This window comes from Myotis daubentonii, chromosome 4, assembly GCF_963259705.1.
Source record: "Myotis daubentonii chromosome 4, mMyoDau2.1, whole genome shotgun sequence".
NCBI lineage: Eukaryota > Metazoa > Chordata > Mammalia > Chiroptera > Vespertilionidae > Myotis > Myotis daubentonii.
The window spans coordinates 51,484,104-51,504,400 of record NC_081843.1 but is presented as its reverse complement, the minus strand read 5'-3'; the positions used below and the strand labels follow the sequence as shown (position 1 = coordinate 51,504,400).

General features: G+C 38.5%; 1 protein-coding gene across 1 annotated transcript in view; it reads right to left on the bottom strand.

Annotated features, from left to right (window-relative positions):
* The window catches only part of TMEM232 (transmembrane protein 232), a 161,233-nt gene extending 140,998 nt beyond the window's left edge, over positions 1-20,235 (bottom strand). Inside the window, exons 1-2 of the mRNA XM_059693928.1 lie at positions 20,110-20,235; positions 12,994-13,129 (exon numbers count right to left, since the gene is read on the bottom strand). Coding sequence (XP_059549911.1) covers positions 12,994-13,112 — 119 coding nt within the window. The 5' untranslated portion in view covers positions 13,113-13,129; positions 20,110-20,235. The remainder of the gene's footprint in view (positions 1-12,993; positions 13,130-20,109) is intronic.
* Positions 20,236-20,297: the final 62 nt, after the last annotated feature.

Below are 20,297 nucleotides of genomic sequence, written 5' to 3'. Positions count from 1 at the left end.
ATCATTAACATATGTAAGATCTTTAAAGTCTTATGAATGAAAAGGATCCCATGAGGAAAGTATAGAGAGAGTACACAAGTATATCAAAGACAAGTGAGACAATTGAGTTGAGGTTGTATGCTAGAAAATGAGACTAAACTAGAGCATGAAAGATTTCATTTACATTCTGAAAAGATCACTACAGCTGCTGTGCAGGAGCAGGGACACTGATTAGGAGGTTGCTGAAGAAAGACAGGAATTAGATGATGGTGACTTAGTGGATGAGGAGGTCATAGAGATGAAGAAACTGCTTAACTACAAAAGGCCAAGAATTCATCTCAACACTAATTCTAAAGCTCACAAAAATCTGTTCCATAATTTAGTATTGATGTATCTGTGTTTTAGTCCTTGCTATAACTTGAGGTTCTTAAGTTTTTCCTTATTGCTATATATACAGTTTGCTTAGTGAACATCTGGTGATTAACTGATACTAAACTGTACTTTCTCTTTTCTACAGGAGCGGGGAAAGAGGCTCAGAGAGGGTAAGTATCAAACGCAAGGTCATAGCTTTAATAGTGAACAGGACCAATATTTGAAATAAGATGTCTAAGTCTTTTTACTCAGGTTTTTTTAAAAGATCCCTCAGAATATATTCCAGTATAGAAATATATACTGGGTGCATTCTTCTTAATAAAATAAACATCAATGTGACTTAAGCCTATTTCTCCACTACCATCTACAGACACCCCCAAACATACCCAACACACACAGAGACACACACAATATTTAGGGTTTCAAATATAAATTAAAAATACATTTTCTGAAATGAGATATTTTATCTCAACTTTTTCATAGGCTCTGAGGAAAAATGCATTTGTATGATTTTATTTCTAAAGCAGAGAAAAGCCTCAGGCTGAAAACAATATGTAATTTAATTTATATGCTTAGAATACACTTTATAAATAATTTAAGTTTTGTTGATTATTTTTCAATATGGATTGTGGCCTGTAATGAATCATAGAAAATATGGAAAGCCAGTGGTTTTCAGCTTTCTGTGTAGATATCACATACTTAATTGGTCTGCCACACTCATGTCAATAAATATATTAATGGAAAATCAATATAGCTATTTTAATCATTTCTTACCCATCAAAAATAAATTGAGATTGTTATAGTTATTTAATGATAAATACAACACATGATAAGAAGCAAAAGGAAACTTTGAAAAAGCAAATATAGGCATTTAAAAAGAAAACATACTTTAGTCTCACACATTGCAATTTTTTCAAATTATCAAAGAATTTCACAAAGATAAATGTAATCTACTCTAAGTGCATGAGTGCAGTTCTGTAGAAAAGGTAGTAGCTGAAGATCATTGTCTTAATTCTATATAATGAAAGCCTGATATGCAAATTGACCGAATGGCAGAACAACCGGTGGAATGACTGGTGGAACGACTGATCACTATGACGTGCACTGACCACCAGGGGGCAGACGCTCGACACAGGGGCTGCCCCCAGCCCGCAGGCCTCAGGCCAGCCAAGACAGGTCCCAGCAGGGGGCCCCGGATCACTCTGCTGGTCACCCCACAAATGGGCCCTGATTGCCGGCCAGGCCTAGGAACCCTACCCATGCATGAATTTGAGGCAGCAGGCCTCTAGTTTAATATAAAGAGAATATATTAAAGTCTCCCGACCACATGAATACCCTGCTCAAACTGACCCTTTATATACATTATCTGTGAATTCAGAATTCTTTTAGATGAAAATTTATTTGTTCAGTACATATTTAATGAAAGCCTCCTACATACAAGGTATTCTGTTAGCTACGATAGGACTAATAGAGGAAACGCCTGGCCTCAGCAAGTTCACAATCTAGGAGGGAAGGGAGACACATCACAAATGATGTAGCATAAAGGAAACTACTAAAAAGAAAAGCAAAGCTATGGGAGCACAGAAGGAGAACTCATGAGTCCAACACTTCCTAGTCCTATAAAGTTTGTTTAATCAGTAAGCTATAATCTTCCATCTGTGGAAATGTGGACAAAATCTTATAGAATTTTGAAAAGCATTAAGCCAGGATACATAGTCTGGTTCCTGGCAAATATTCAGCTGTAGATAACTGTGAGTTATAAGCATTATTGCTTTTGGTTAAATATTCAGAAATAGCTTCTTTGCACATATGGCACTTGAGCTGTCCCTTGAAGTACAGACAGAACTGGAATGTGACAGAGCAGCAGTTATCCCTTCCAAATCTTTCTCTGCTTCTTCCTGAGCACACGATCATCCAGGCACAGTCTTTATTTCCCAGTCTTTCTGGAAGATGTGTATGACCCATGGGCAAGCCTGGGGGATGTGCACATTTCAGGTCACTTCTAACTTACAGACAGGCTACTTTCTCTAGAATAAGACTTTTTTCTCTCTCTTTCCAGTAGACTGGAACACAAATATAGTGCTGAGTCAGCTTTGATCAGGCAAATGAGTACAATGCCCTATGATAATGAGGATCCTGAGTTTCTCACTGACCACGAAAATAGAGCTATTCTGTCAGCCTACACCCACTAGATTCATATGTCAGATAATACATGTCTATCTGACTTAAACCGCTGACATTGGTTGCTTGAAATTTACCCTAACAGAATGCTTAAACTCAAGATAAGAAATGAAGCTGAAAATGCTCAGTTGAGAACAAAAGTAAATGGCATTAAATAGCAATCTATGGCAGACACAGCTGCCTACATCAATGTCTATTCTCCTTCATTTCTTAGGAAAGATTCTTTCTGGCAATTAGGTATGCACTTATTTCTAGGTTTCAGCCAGTGAGATACAAGTAAAATTAAGATAGTAGTTCTGGAAGTCCCCTAATAAAGCACACAAACCTGTTTCCTGCCCTTCCTCTATTCTGCTGCACGAAGCATGACTGTGATGAGTGTCATCGCCAATGGATCATGAGGTGACCTTAAGAATAAGCCATTTACAGCAGAGCAGCTAGTTAGATGGAACCCAGGTCCTGTATCATCTTTCCAGCTCTGGACTAGTATGAAAAAAACTTCAAAGAAATAAACTTTGATTTTGTTTGTCATTGCTATTTTAAATTTTCTTAGTTGCAGTGAGCACTAATCCTATGTTATACATAGACTTTTGAGTTATATTTGATAAATAAGAGGGAATTACTGAACAGAAAAGTGATGACATTACAGCTCTGTTTAAAACGACTAAACTGAAAATCATATGTTCAATGGTTTGTAATGAGGAGTGACTGTAGGTAAACAGTTGGGCAATTATTTCAATGATTTAGATAAGAAGTAATAAAGGTCTGAACTGCAGTTTGGGCAATAATAAAAAAGGAGTAAATGAATATGGGAAATTAAGAAGAAGTAATAGAGTTTGGTGACTAATGAAATGTGAGAAAAGAAATTGTGAGGTTGGACATACACATAATCTCAAACTTTTGGTCCTACATGATTAGTAGTAGAGAGTTGACATCAAGACAATTAGATAGAGGAATTTGGCGATTCTGGACATACTATGATTTACCTGTGAGATATCCAAGAGCAGAGGCCTATAGTCCCAATGAACATGTGAGGTAGGCATTGTGAAGTGAATAAAATCTGGAAATAAATATTTCAGATTCACCTACATATCAGTGATACTCAAAACCATAAAATTTCAAGAGGAAGAGTACTGAAGAAATGGGATATCTTTTGGATAAATCCCAAAGTTAGGAAATAAGAAGGAAAGAAGAAACAAATATGATGGAGAATCAATAAAGTACTATAATGGAATTCAAATATGTGTACAATTTGAAATATAAACTCCTCCTCTGAGAATTATTCATTACTCGCTGCTGAGCCAGTATGTCTAAATTCTATATTAATACCATATGACTCCAAACACCTCACCCCCACACCCAGGGCTAAAGCTGGTTGGCTCACAATAGACATCTGGTTCAAGCTGGGCCAATCCAATCCTCTCTCAAGGGATTTTAAATAATCCTATATAATAAAGAGGTAATATCTAAATTGACCCTCACACCCTCACAAGATGGCTGCCTATGACCAGGCCATCAGGGGGTTAGTGAGGGACGACCAAACAACTGAACAGCAGGCTGCATTGGGCAACCAGGCCAGTGGGGCGGTGGTGGGGGGAGATGAGGGGTAACCAGGCTGGCAGGGGGGCCATTGGGGGCGACAAGGCCAGCATGGGGGGCAGTTGGGGTCAACCTGGCCAGCTGCGGGGGGTAATGAGGGGAGATCAGGCCAGCAAGGGGTGGGGCAGTTAAGGGTGACCAGGCAGGCAGGCAGGTGAGCGATTAGGAGCCAGCAGTCCAGGATTGTGAGAGGGATGTCTGACTGCTGGTTTAGGCCCGATCCCGAAGGGTCTAGATTGGAGAGGGTGCCTGCTGGGCTGAGGGGACTGCCGCCATGCATGAATTTTATTCACTGGGCCTCTAGTTATTTAATAATTTAATTAATTGATGTTATAGCTTAAAGGTGGCTTTTGAAGAAATGTTGTTCAAGACAACAAAACACCCTAAAGCAGAAAGCTAGTTTTTTACAATTGATCAATGTTTGTTGGATAATTTACTTTTGTATAGCCAGATTCCCTATCTTTTTAGAGTTTATAGTCTAGTGTAGTTACAGACTATATCCATTGACCATTTTATCTCCAGTATCTTTTAAAGACCACAAAGTGAATACTGAGTGAATGAGTGAGGTCTGGCTATAACTTCTGCTCTCAGGTTCCACAGGATAGCTCTATATATTGTTCCATTACGTTTTACTTTTGCTTCAATTAAACTGAATGTGCCTGTCCCATGCAAACAACAATCCTATACTGAGATACCAAACAATGGATAGAAGATGAAGACCATGACCAAAAATGCACATCTGCAGAGAGATGAAGGCCAAGGACAACAAGAGATTATTAGAGTTAATGTTAGAAAGTCAGTGGAGTTTCACTAGAGTTTCACTAGATAAATAAAAGCAAAACCCAAATTTAATAGTACTAATGAATACACGAATGAAAAAAATTAGGTACTGCTACACTTTGGGTAAGTATGATATGGGAAAGTAGTGAAAAAATGGAATGGAAACCGACTGATATTTTGAATAACAATTAACCTTAAGAATTAAAGAATTGCCAGGCCCTTTCCGGTGTGTCTATGACACAATTGAATGTATAAAGAATCCAGGAAGACAGATTTATTAAAAGACATAAATAAAGATTTGGTGATATGGGCACGTACAAAAATTTACTCTATAATCATCTCATCTAAATTTATTAATCCTGATGTACTGATTTTGGATTTGGGCTTCTGAAGTCAGATATTGGAAATATCCTCTGCATCCCTGATACATGTGTAATTTGATTATAGCATCTTTACATTGTGGATATCCAACAGACTTTATTCCATGAAACCAGAAATATGGGCCTTCGATTCATTTAGAAAAATATCTATGATTTTATATAGTCTTCAGTCTTAGTAAATGGAATACTGTCTTAAGCCTTGAAAATGCCTTTTTCTACTTACTAATTATTAATGAAGAAAACTCTAAACAGGTAAGAATCAAGGTGGCTGCTAATGCAGATTGAATTTTGAGCAGAAAATCATCTAGAAGAAAATTGAAGACTGAAAAATATTTACAAGTGTAAAAAGTTACTTTTCTAAATGTACTGTATACTCTTATACTTAGAATCATTCTATTCTGCATTTGGTGACAGCTTCAATGGTCCCTTCAAGGTTGTCTGTAAGAAGTCTATACTTAGGAAAATCTGTACTTCTAAAGCTTAATGTGAAGTCTCAAATTCACTTGTTACCTGCAGACTTTCACACCCCAAACACTGAGCTGCCCCTCCTCTCCAACACTAGAGCAGCCAAGGGTGAGTAACATATTCATTCTTGGGAGAACGAATATATTAGCACCTATTGGGTGAATCCTGACCAAGGAAGATGGACAGCAGGGAGCAGAAGAGATGAGTACTTCTTCAATTCTCTCTTCTCCGGTCTCCTGTGAGATGAGGGTTCTTCTTGAAATCGGTCTTGATAAGTCCTGTATGTCAAGTATGTCAAGTTCTTCTATGTTTCTATGTGGCAAGTTATGATTTAGTGATCAGCATGGTAATAATTAAAAATTTCTTGTCTCATTTTCTGTTAATTTATTCACTGCATTGACCTTCTGCAACTGAAATCAAGTATTAAAATCCTAATCTTTCTCATATTCTACCCTGTAGATACTTGAGCCAAGACAATGGTACAAGCCCAAGAATAAGAGGACTGTGGGTTTAAAATCTTGCAAGACACTATATATTTTGTACAGATAATCTTATCAGTAGTTGCTGATATACTATTTGGGGTAATATATCCTAAAGGAAGCTACACTGTAATATATTGATTGTGTTCATGCTTTTTATGGCCACCAGGCTCCTAAGTTACCATATTTTTGGCTAAATCATTTGTTATCCAAGGCAAATGCTACAAGTACAGATGTCTCAATCTAAAATTAACAGGTCTAATTACAAGATCTTAACCATTAGGATTTCATTTAAAGGCTTATAATAATTCAGATGCATAAAGCAAATACTATTGTTCAAATAACAAAAGACCAGCATATAAACGAGTCTAAAAAAGTTTCTTCCTGGTGCTTGACAGCAGACATTTAAAACCCACATAAAGAGCTATATTATATTAAAAATGTATACATATAAAAATCAAAATTATAGAGATATACACTATAAATATATAATATTTTTAAAATATTTAGAATATGCATTTGTTGAGCACATTTTACTAAGTATAAAAGTGTCAAAAACATTAATAAAAAGGAAACATTTCAGGCTTATTAACATTTTAGGAAGCTTTGAAGACTACAGCATCCTAGACATAAAAAATACACAAGCAGCTTCTGTAACAAAGATGTAAAATAATCTTAATAGTTTGCCTAAATCTTCTTAATGTAAGACTTAGATTCTCTTTAATTTTTTTCCAGTCAACTAAAACAAATGTGTATAGTTTATTTAAGTCTTCAAAATCTTTTGGTCTTTTCCATCTCTAGATGATGTAAAAAAGAAAAAAGCATACTATACACAATAAAATAATCTTAGTTATAAAATAAATAGTGGCAAAATAGCATCATCTGAACCAGTAATCCATTGTAAGACTGTGTGATTCTCTCTTTGGTTCAGAAATGTGTGGACTTCAGTACCTCATTTGAAGGATTTACATGGGTCCCCTTGTGTGTCTCTAACAGAACACACTCTGAGCCTCCGAAAACTCATGTTTCTAAGGAAGAATAAGTGAAGCAAGGCTTATGACAATTCATGCAACACCTAAGAAGAAGAAAAACAAAGATGATGATCTTTTGTGTAAGTTAGGTCCCTGCTTCGTCTCAAACAGCTGATGCCAGGAACAGAATCTGATTTCTCTTGATACAAGGGGTCATGGAGAGAAGACCCAGTATGTTTTCCAAGTGACCATACAGTCAAGAGAAGGCCAAGATTTTCCAATTGTGGGAAACTTACTGGAGGTTCCCTCCACATTGTCTGTTATCCCAATTCTTTCTTCCTAATCCCGGGAAGCTGAAGAGAAGGTAGCCTGGGTACCCGGCAAAGAAAGAAGGAAGGAAATGTGTGAGTAGGGGTGTGTGTGTGTGTGAAGATCAGTCTCAATACAGATTTATACCCCAGGCAAAGATATATGGCCAGGAACACTCAGGCAGCAGTTAGTTTCAGCTGTCCCAACTCGTAGCAGCTACAGACGCCTGGCAGAGAACAAATGCAAGATTATCTGGAGGATGACACAAACACTTTTCCCCCCAAGGGTAAGTGGGAAGTGATAAGCCACAACATAAATGAAAACAACAAAAATTAAAAATTTACCAAGACAATAAGCATTGGAATAATCAGACACAAATTATAAAACTATCATACCTATTCCACAATATGCTTAAAAGTATCTGCAGGCAACCAGATACTCTAAGCCTAACTAGAAGATTTGAAGAAAAATATTACTAGAAATGTAAGATATAATTATTAAAATTAAATGGATAAGTTTGGTAAGGAGAGAGACAATTAGTCATGTAGAAAACAGATCACATCAGAATAAATTATTCACAATAGAGTAAAAATAGACAACAATGGAAAATGGAGATGAATAAGCATAACCAATGGACATAAGACACCGGGGGGTAGGGGAGGCTAGGGGACTGTCAAGGGCGGCGGGGGGGGGGGGGGGGGGGGGGGGGGCGGGGAGGACACATATGTAATACCCTTTGTAATACTTTAAGCAATAAAAAAAATAAAAAAACGAAGAAAAGAAAACTTAAAAAAAAAGAAAAGAAAATGGAGATGAAAGAGTAAAGGATGTGAAATATAAAATGAGATGGTCTTATATGCATTCAATCAAGAGTCCAATAAGGAGAGATAAGAGAAAATGGGTTTACAAGGTAATATCTGAAGAAACCATGTCTAATAATTGATCGGGAATTATGAAAGACACAGTCCATAGATTCAAAAGGCTTAAGAAATCCAAGGAGAATAATTTTTAATTACATTCTGACACATCACAGTAAAACTGCAGAAAATGCAAGATAATAAACATTTTTGAAAGCACTCAAAATTGGGGAAAACACATTAATCCTAAATAAAAGAACATAAAAATTTTACCCAACTTTTCAACAGCAATAAGGGAAGCTGTGAGTGGAATGACATCTTTGGTGTGCTGCAGGAGAAGAATAAAAGCAATAACAGACCAAAGATAATTCCATATTCAGCCTGGCCAGCATGGCTTGGTGGTGAGCATTGACCTATGAACCACGAAGTCAGAGTTTGAGTTGCCGGAAGCCGGTCCATCCTTGCTGCTTGACACAGTCGCTGCAGGATAGAAACATCTGCACAGCATATGTTTCAAGGGACCTGGCGTATATGGCATACGGTTCTTAATATGTTTGCTCACCTTCTTGGCGCTGTGTTTTAACCAAGGTCACCTCTCCGAGAAAGGTTGAATCCCCAGGTAGGGATTTTCCCCTGAAGTTAGGGAGGGAATAAAACCTCTTAACTAAGTGCCAGGCGGGTAATTAATCATTTTAACTATGAACAAGCATGCTTAAGCTACATAATCTTTACTCCCTGGAATGGAGATAAGAAACGCCCTAACCTTTGTAATAGAGATTGATAGGATTGAATCAACTGGTATAAATACAGATGTAACAAGACAGCAAGACACAGAACTTAGAAGTCAGAACTCAGAAGACAGAACCTACACAGAACCTAGACACAGAAGAACTTCGCTGGAGAGAGCATGCCGGAGGATCCTGGACAGGGACTGGCCTCGGAGCCTGGAGGCGGAGCCTGGCGAGAGAGCATGGCAGGGGATCCTGGACTGAACCTGACTGCGGAGATTGGCAGGAGAGCCTGACTAGAACCTGGTGACTGAACCTGACTGGAGAACCTGGACAGAACCTCTCTGGAGATCCTAAGCAGAACCTCTCTGGAGATCCAGACCAGAACTTGGCTGGAGATCCTGGCTGGAGATCCTGGCTAGGCTGCTGATCAACTGAACACTGTCTCCGTGTCCTTCCTTCTTCGCCGACTCCGTCCACACCTTTGTGGACCCCTGGACCTGCTGGGGTTGGACCCCGGCATTGAGTCCCAGACAGGGTATATGCCTGGGTTGCAGGGTTGATCCCCAGTGTGGGGCATGCAGGAGGCAGCTGATCAATGATTCTCATCATTGATGTTTCTATCTCTCTCCCTCTCCCTTCCTCTCTGAAAACAATAAAGAAAAATATTTAAAAATAAAAATGACAATATTAATTTTCCAGACTTCTGTATGACGAAAGGTACCACAAAAACAAAGTCAAAAGACAAGCCAGACTGAATGAATTAACAATAAATATTTAAGAATATCAGTCAATTTGAAAAGACAACACAAAAGTAAATTGGTCAAACACATGAGCAGGCAAATACCACTTTGGACCTACTATACCAGCAAATATTAAGAAGTCTGACAATACCAGGTATTGGTGAAGATGGGGGAAGTGATATTTTCAAATACTGATAAAGAAAGTGTAAATTAATTCAGGCACTTTGGAGAGCAATAGCATCAAGTTAAATTTAAGAAGCAAGGCATAAAAAAATCCACTTCAAAGAAACATACAGGTACACAAAGAGAAATGTATAATAATTTCCACTATAGCATTAATTTTATGGCAAAAATTTGGAAAATAAGGTAAGTAAAATAAAAAGAATTTATTATATTTGAACATTATGCCACTGCTAAAGTGAATGAAGAAAATACATTATTAGCAGAATTCAAATAATAATATTAACTTTTTAAAATCAAATCATAGATAAATGTTATAATTTATCTCTGTATGTGATTTATGTAAAGACATAATTACGTTGAAAACCACATGGAAAATACAATTTTGTATTGGGGTATATTAAAGGAGAAAAATTAACTGAAATAACATAGACCACCATTATTATAGTTGGGAGGGCAGGTTGTCAGAGCTACAAGTTGATCTGTTGATCTATTCTTCATTAAAGAAAAATATTTGAAACAAACATAACAGTAAATATATGTTTTATTATATATCCTATTAGAGGCCTGGCACACAAAAATTTGTGCACTCAGTGGAGGGGGCGGGGGTCCCTCAGCCCAGCCTGCGCCCATTTGCAGTCCAGGACCCCTTGGGGATGTCCACCTGTTGACTTAGGCCCACTTCCCGGGGGATCAGGCCTAAGCTTGCAGTTATACATCCTTCTGGCAGCCAGGGAGCCCTCAGGGGATGTCCAACTAAAGGCTTAGGCCCCCAAGGGATCGGGCCTAAACCGTTAGTTGGACATTCTTAGTGCTGCCACGGAGGTGGGAGAGGCTCCTGCCACCACCTCTGCACTGGCCGGCCATGAGCCAGCTTCTGGTTGAGTGGCACTCCCCATATGGAAGTGCACTGACCACCAGGGGGCAGCTCCTGCATTAAGCGTCTGCCTCCTGGAGGCCAGTGCACATCATAGCAACCGGCCATTCTGCCGTTCAGTCAATTTGCATATTAGCCTTTTATCATTATTATATAGGATGTCCCTATTTCCCCCCTTTTGCCCCCTCTACCCAGCTCTTGCCCCCCACTTCTCTCTGGCCATCACTATACTGTTGTCTGTGTCCATGGGTTGTGCATATACTTTCTTTGGCTAATCCTTTTTTAAAATTCACTTCTTTAAATTTTTATTTTCAGATAAGTGCTTATAACTGCACTATTACATATTTTCTATTATATCATTTAGAATTAAGATATTTTTTAATTGAACCCTTGTAAATTTTAGCACAATTTAATAAATTATGCTAGAAGCAATTAGGAGATTTTTCATGTAATGCAGATACATTTCAATTAGTATTTTAGTAATTTTTAATTTTTTAATATTTTAATTTGAAATAATCTCATACATGTAAAAAAATAAACTATAAAATACTACAGCATATTATATGTACCCTTCACCCAATCTCTTAGGTGTTAATAATTTAAACATAACCATTATACAACTAACAAAATTTGGAATATATTTTTCTTATAATCTCTTTAATGTTACTTAATCTATTTACTTTGTTTTTATTAATCTTCACCCAAGGATATTTACCATTGAATTTTAGAGAGAGTGAAGGGAAAGGGAGAGACACATTGATTGGTTGCCTCCTGCACATGCTCTGATAGGGAATGGGGATCAAGCCAGCAACTGAGGTACATGCCCTTGACTGGAATCTAATCTGGGACCCTTCAGTCCATGGGCTAATGCTCTATCCACCGAGCAAAACAGGCTGCAGCTTAATTCATTTACTTTTAATCTATATGTGTCTTTATATTTAAAGTGGGTTTTGTTTTTGATTCACCCTCATAATCTGTCTTTTAATTGGTGCATTTATGTCACTGACTTTCAGAGTATTTACTGATAGAGTTACTGCCATATCTGGCAGCTTCTGGGGCTTCTGGGGCCTGCCAGCAGCCGGGACTGATCCAGTCCGGGCAGCAGGCAGGCGACTCCTGGGGCTTGCGGTGCCGGCCTGCCTGTGGCCCGGGACCGGATCCAGTCCCGGGCGGCAGGCAAGCGGCTTCTGGCTTCGCCCATGAGGGCCTGGATGGTGGCTCGTGCTGGCGGCTCGTGCTGTCCCGCCCTGCCTGCAGTATGCAAATTAGCTGCCATCTTTGTTGGCAGCTAATGTGCATATCTCGCTGATTAGCCAATGGGAGGTGTAGCGAAGGTACGGTCAATGACCATGTTTGTCTATTATTGGATAGGATTCTCTTTTTAAATTTTTTAAAATTTCTTAAAGTCACATACAATTTTAAATTATCAACAAACTTTGACCTAGTAACTTCATTTTAAGACATTTTATCCTAAAGCAAAAATTTGATGCAGAAAAACATTCTACTGTGGCTTAATATAAAATAGAAAAGGATTTAATAATAACTAAAATGTTCACAATGTAATGGTTATTAAATGCTTTCTCATGTGTTTCAGGATTATTATGGCAACTTAAAACATATATTATAAAAGGTTTGCTTATTTTAAACAAATGTAGAACTCAAAATTTTTGAAATGATTAATAATGACCTATTTATTTAAAAATAGTAAATTTTAAGATTTTTTTGTTCTGTACAGCATTTATATTGATGTACAAAACAGCCTGTAGTTATACTTATTGCTCACATTGTCTGTATTTTCTAAATTCTACAATACCTGTGGGTCCACTACTTTAATAATATGAAAAAAATTTTTTAACATATTTTTAACATATTTTTTTAATATATTTTATTGATTTTTTACAGAGAGGAAGGAAGAGGAATAGAGAGTTAGAAACATCGATGAGAGAGAAACACCGATCAGCTGCCTCCTGCACACCTCCCACTGGGGATATGCCTGCAACCAAGGTACATGCCCTTGATAGGAATCGAACCTGGGACCTTTCAGTCCACTGAGCAAAACTGGTCAGGGCAATAATATGAAAATTTTTAAAACTTACTTTGATTTATCAGTCCTCTTTTTCTTTACCTTTTGCAAATTAAACCTCAAGACGTTTTCTTTGTAAGAGGGAGCTATTACTCCAAATATATCAGTCACAGATGATTTCTTAACAGGCATATTCACAGATCATAAACCTAAAGAGAAATATTAAATTGTATATTAGAATACAAATGCCGGGAGCCGGTCCATCCTTGCTGTTTCAAGAGACCTGGCATATAAGGCATACGGTTCTTAATATGTTTGCTCACCTTCTTGGCGCTGTGTTTTAACCAAGGTCACCTCTCCGAGAAAGGTTGAATCCCCAGGTAGGGATTTTCCCCTGAAGTTAGGGAGGGAATAAAACCCCTCAACTAAGTGCCAGGCGGGTAATTAATAATTTTAACTATGAACAATCATGCTTAAGCTACATAATCTTTACTCCCTGGAATGGAGATAAGAAACGCCCTAACCTTTGGAATAGAGATTGATAGGATTGGAATCAACTGGTATAAATACAGATGCAACAAGACAGCAAGAGACAGAACTCAGAACACAGAACTAAGGAGACAGGGGGCTTGGAAGACAGGACCAAGAGAGACAGAGCCTAGGCACAGAACCTACACAGAACGTTCTCTAGGGACAGAAGAACTTCGCTGGCGAGAGCATGCCGGAGGATCCTGGACAGGGACTGGCCTCGGAGCCTGGAGACGGAGCCTGGCGAGAGAGCATGGCAGGGGATCCTGGACTGAACCTGACTGCGGAGATTGGCAGGAGAGCCTTACTAGAACCTGGTGACTGGACCTGCCTGGAGAACCTGGACAGAACCTGGCTGGAGATCCTAAGCAGAACCTCTCTGGAGATCGAGACCAGAACTTGGCTGGAGATCCTGGCTAGGCTGCTGATCAACTGAACGCTGTCTCCGTGTCATTCCTTCTTCGCCGACTCCGTCCACACCTTTGGGGACCCCTGGACCTGCTGGGGTTGGACCCTGGCATACAAATATACTCCGAGTGCCACATAATATATTTCATGTAAATTTATTATTTATGGGGAAAAGGATGGCAAGAAAGAAATCAGGCTGAAGTATGAAATTGTATTAAGGAAGTATTTAAATTTAAATTTAAAATGTCAGACCTAAGATTCAAACCCAACTTTGAATAAAAAACCATGTTCCATACATTCTTACTACTATAAAATTAACCTTTCATGTAATATTTAGTCTTTATTGTACTTTACTAGTTTTATCAGCAAAAACCATTGAAAGAACAGCATGGCATAGTAGTTAAAAGAATACAACCAGACTAACTGATATACTTACCTGCTCTGTGCCTCAGTTTCCTCTCCTGTACAAAGAGAATAGTACCTTTATAGTATTGTTATAAGAAATAGGTTAATATATGTAGATTGCTTAGAATAGCCTGACTCATAGGAAGTTTTACATAAATGCTTGTGATCATTATTAGATTACCATGCTTTCAGTTTTTAAGGTTACTTATAAATTTCTTTTTATGTCTCCTGTCTTTTGACCATTTAGATTATGCTTTTTCTGCTTGCCCTTAAATCCAGATTTATTTTCCTTTTGAAGCATGTCTAAGCACATTTTATAGGTGTATGACCAAAACTAGGGCACACTATTCGTGTTTAGTGGAATATTTAAACAGCAAAATGAAGTAACAAAATGGGTAGTCAGAATTATATTGAATCATTTTGCATTTCATTTTTAAGATATCTGATTCTTAACACACATCATTATATCAGTCAAGGTTTTTGCAGGAAACATATGACACACTTAAATGGGGTAACTGAATAAAGAGACTTTCCAATGACGTTGGCAGTTATTTAAATGAAAAAGAAAAGGAAATCTGAGATGGTGTTGTTCTCAGGGGCTGGCAAGAAAGGGATAAACCATTACCACTCCCAGGACTGGACTCCAATTGTCTGCCTGTGCTTTCCACTGGTGTGCCACAAGGATTTTTTTTTTTTTTTTTTTTTTTTTTTTTTTGCCATAGAAACTAATTCTGAGGCCCCTTGAGAAAGGGTTTTGGGGGAGGATGGTTCTTTTCACTCTGACTGGTTGGTCGAGGCACAGAATCCCATCAGAGAACAAAAATGTGTCCAGAAGAAAGAAGTGTGTAAGTATCACCAAGGTAGGGGAGAGCCTCCCCAGGCAAGAGATGATCTCAAAATTACATGGGACCAGTAGAAGTACCTTGGTAGAGGGTAAGAATGAGATTGATTCAGCTCGCAGGCCTGCTAGCGTGTTATCAATTACTTGTGGGTTGATTGACTACTCTTGGGGTGTGATTAAGTAATTAAGCTGAGGAGCCACTTGGAGCCGCCAGGTGCCCACCCTTGAGGTTTTCGAAGAACCAGCTGGGCCAGAGCCTCTGCTCCTCCCCAGGGATGAAGCTGGCAGCCTGGGCTCCTCGCAGGCCCCCCATGGCCAGGCCCCCCACCCTCTGTGCTGCCAGGCTGCTGTGGCTTCCATGACCCCAGCACCGCACTGGCACTACCTCACCTTAGCTCAATCCCTGTTGACTGTGACGCTGTTGCCCCATTTTGCCTCCATTAAAAATGTCTGTGTATTTCCAGAAAAAAAAAAACATAAAGGGGTAGGAATTAAAGGGAAGTTATTGTATAAAATCAAAGTTGTAGTCAGTGTAAAATGGACTTTTATGTCTAGATGAAGTTTTACATAAGCTCCAGTAACCACACAGCAAAAAACCTACAATAGATTCACAAGAGAGGAGAAGGAAGATGCAAGGAAGAAAGAATTCTACCCAAAATCTCAGAGGGTGGTGGCCCTTCTGATACCTTGATATAGGACTGTGATGCAATAAATTTCTGTTCTCTTAAAAAACAAACAAACAAAAACCACCTATGTATAACTAACCCATATGTATAAATAATGCATATATATAAATAACCCATATGTATAAGAAACCCATATGTATAAATAGCCCATATGTATAAGTATCCCATATGTATAAATAACCACTTTTTTAGCAGGAAGCTGAGCATATCCGGCGCCGTGCATATCAGGCTCTTCCCCAGATCACACTTGTTCCAGTGACCCCACAGCTATAAAGCTCACATCCCTCCACATTATTTACTCTTTTCCTTGTGAGAATCAAGTAGAAAACAAAGTACTATTCAGGGAGTTCAGCAAAAAGCATTTTATCAAGTGTCCTCTAATTCCTTTTCTTAAATGATTAACATAGACAGAAATGACTTTGGAAAGAGATGGGGGGGAAATAAACAAAGCAAGAACATCACCTTCCGATGATCAGTATGAAACTGCTAACCTGTGAATGATTCACTTGGGAACCAACTGGAAAAAAAAATTAAATTTACTATGTATATGAAAGAAAAAAAAGTTATTTGAGACATCAAAACAAAGAACATATATGCACTGAAGAGGTATGTTTCAGTTGATGAAATGGCTCCAGCAAGCAGTCTAGTGCTTGGCAGTTCATTTGCCACCTGGCATAGACCCAGAATTTTAAAAAAAGAGATTTCAACATTAATCCCTAGTGTATTTTTGTTAAAGTTCCAGTTAAATAAGGTTAGAAAAGGTACTCTTGTTTAAAAAAATTTTTTTTCCTGAGAACTGGACAATGTTAAAAATTATAGCAAAGCCTTTGGCTAGGTAACCTGCATTACAGAATGTAAGATTTAGACTATAATCTTAAGAAATACAGGATAATTGGACCAAAGACCACCAAAAAAAGAAGATATAATTCAGACATATTGTTGAAATAAGGTAAATAAGGGAATCCTATAATCATCTCACCTCCTCCTAGAAATTTTTCCTAGTCAATAACTTGTGCCACCTTCTCGATTGCCTTTTAAAAAAATTGCATTTCACATCCTCAGTGACCCCCCCTCCCCAAACACACACACACACTGCAAATTTTTGAACGAGAGAGAGAGAGAGAGAGAGAGAGAGAGAGAGAGAGAGAGAGAGAGAGAATGGGAGGGGCAATTTCACCTACTATACAAGGACTTAACTGTCCAGCGGGCTGGCCTGCCTAGGGGCGCGAGTAATGATGGAAGCTTCTTCCAACAGCCAAATCCATGGAACCCTAAAAAAACAGGCTCAGTGCTCCCATGAGTGGGGTTTTGTGGATCTCCTGGTTGCCCAGGGTGGTGAGTGTGGCGATAACCTTAATTCAGGTCCTCAGAAGCAAAACCTAGCAGTCACACACAAACTCACCACAGTGCTCAGGGTTGCTAGGGACCAAGACTGGTTGCTAAGGACGCTGTAAGAGCCGCTCTTAGAGCCCGAATGTTACTCTTTTAGCGTCTCCTGACTAGGTTTAACCAATCAGGACCTTTAAGTGCAATTCCACCGTCCTTTCCCCGCCTTCACCACATTTGTGTTCAGTATCGAACAAATAGATGCAATTATACGTGAAAGACCTTCATTAGCTTTAAAATATAATCATAAAGCACATAGTAATGATTCGGGATAATAGTTTTAATACTGTACATACGTTAGCTATCCAGCAGTGGCTGCAGCGAGAACTGGAATGACAGTGCCAGTGTCCCCTCAATGCCTGAATACCCCCTCCATAGCCTCGTCCCCCAAAACATAATAATCTACACTTAAAATTAAAACAGCATACTTATACAAAGGTAGCTGTTTCTTTTAACCAAATTGCTGTTCAAAGGCTCCTTTTACATAGAAAATCTGGATCTAATAGTGGATAAACAAAACATCCAGGGTGTTCTGTATTAACCACAAGGGGGCAAATTTCAATTCAAAAGAATGCCTATTTTTGTAGATAGTATCCATTAGTATTTTCTAATTCAAATCCTTATAAAATTCCCTGTCTACCAAGTGACGAGCAACTTCAACTTCAATAACACCACAAATTTTGAGGAATTCTGATTATCTTTAAAGTTAATTTACAGAGATTGTTCTTGTTAAGTAAATTGCCTTAAAATATTAAGAACTTCAAGACACTTTAACTGATGAAAACTTCAGATACATCAATCCAAAATTGTTTCTGTTCATAACAAGGATCAGGTAAGTCTTATGATTTTATAGCAAATTTTTATATTTTAAACAGAAAGTATTAACCCAAACCAGAATGTATAACACCAAGAGTGAACTCTTAAACTGTGAACTTTGGACAATTATGATGTGTCAAGTTCATCAATTATAACAAATATACCAAATGGTTGGTTATTGATAATGCAGGAAGCTATGCATGTGTGGGGGAAGGGAGAGTATGGGAAATCTCTGTACCTCTTATTTTGTGTGTGTGTGTGTGTGTGTGTGTGTGTGTGTGCAAACTCAAAACTATACTAAAATATAATAAAAATGTAAAATTAATTCATTCACTTTAAAAAGTAATAAAGTTTGAAAAAACAGAAATTACAATATCCAGTCCCAGGCTTCTCTGAAATACATTTCTCCTAAAAGATCAGTAAGTTGAGGGTAAAAATAAAACTAAGATATAGCAGAGAGAACAAAAACATGGTCTCTCTGTTTTCAAAGACTGAATAAGGCTGACAACTTCCAGAATGATAATCTCTTGTTCGTATAACCATCATCCCTTTACATTTCATTTTTATGATTTGCCTCTTCATGTCCTTTGCTCACATTTCTACTGATTTCTACTGATTTATTGGTAAGAGCTTTTTTCTTTTTTTTTTACAATAAAGTGACCCATTTTCTAAATCATGTTAAAAATGTGACATTTCCCAATTTGTGACTCATTTTCCAATTTTGATTAAAATGTTTTTCCTTTTTTATTTATCTAGAAATTTAAGCCCTAACTGGTTTGGCTCAGTGGATAGAGCATCGGCCTGCGGACTCAAGGGTCCCAGGTTCGATTCCGGTCAAGGGCATGTACCTTGGTTGCGGGCACATACCCAATAGGGAGTGTGCAGGAGGCAGCTGATCCATGTTTCTCTATCATCAATGTTTCTGATTCTCTATCCCTCTCCCTTCCTCTCTGTAAAAAAATCAATAAAATATATATTTTTTTGAAAAAAGAAATGTAAACGTACCATGGTCAAATTGATTAGTCTTTCCTTAGATGGCTTTTTCCTTTATTGTCACTTTTAGAAAGTTTTTCAATCTATTTGAAAAATATTCACCTTTTATTTTCTTTCTGTATTCAATATTTTTTTAAAGGGAAAAATACAATATATTATAGCTGGAATTTATTTGGGAATAAATTGCGAGAGGGGGCTGTTACTGTATCTCCCCTCAACTGGCTACCCAGTTGTCCTCCTTTTAATAATTCATCCTTTCTTCACTGATATGAATGTAAATTGTAAGATGCCATTGCTTTTACTGGGGTATTTATTAAAAGCATACACACACATACACACACACCCCTTTTCCTCCTTCTCCTTTTAATAAATAAATAAAATTTTGGATCTGAGCTAGTCCCATCTTTGAGCCAATATTCCTAAGGAACAGGGAAATATTATTTTATTGCCATGTGCTGTAACTAATACTGGTTACATAGTCACTTGGTACTCGTCCTCAAGTAATACTGGATACACATTTTAAGGGAAAGACTACATACATTTGCCCAAGCCCCATCACAACTCAAGCATGTCAGTCCACTTCAGACGAATTTGATTATCGCTGTAAATAAAGGTTCCCTTCTAGAAGATTGAGAAGAGTGCGTCAGGGTTCTCTTCTGGACGCCCTCGGAATGCTGGGCCCCAGTGGGGAGAAGGGGCACAGGAAGAACCCACGGTAGGCTCAGTCAGATCTAGGGACAGGGACTCCGCCCGAAGAGCCCTTGGAGCTGATGAAAACAGGTAGTAGGGTCATTTTAATTTTCCAACTAAGGTCTTGATTTGTAAAGGTATAAATACCCTGATTTAGATGCAGCATAAAATACCCACAGAAGACTATTTGTAGGTCTTTTGTGGCCTTGGAAAAGCAAAATGCTTAATTCCTTAAGTCCCTGAGTGTAGTTTATGATCATGGCGAGGAGCCGGAGAGGACAGAAGAGGGGGGTTGTCTCCCTGCACCTTCCTTTTTAATGCTTACTTACGCCGTCCACACCACTTCTGCGCTCACCGGGCCGAACTTATCTCGATTTTCCCTAAAACGCCAAGTGCGGGAGGCAAAGTTAGATGTGTTATTACAAATATCTCGCACCTGAGCAACTCCCCTGTGGCAGGTGAGGCGCCAGCCTGGTGAGAAAACACCGAGATCCGAGGCCTTTGTGTGGAGCGGGACGTTCAGGCTGAGATCTCCGCGAGTCAGATCCCGCGAGGCCTTCGTTATTATTTCCCTATGAGACGTCTTCATTCGACCTTCTCTGACCCAGGTCGCATCGCCCATCC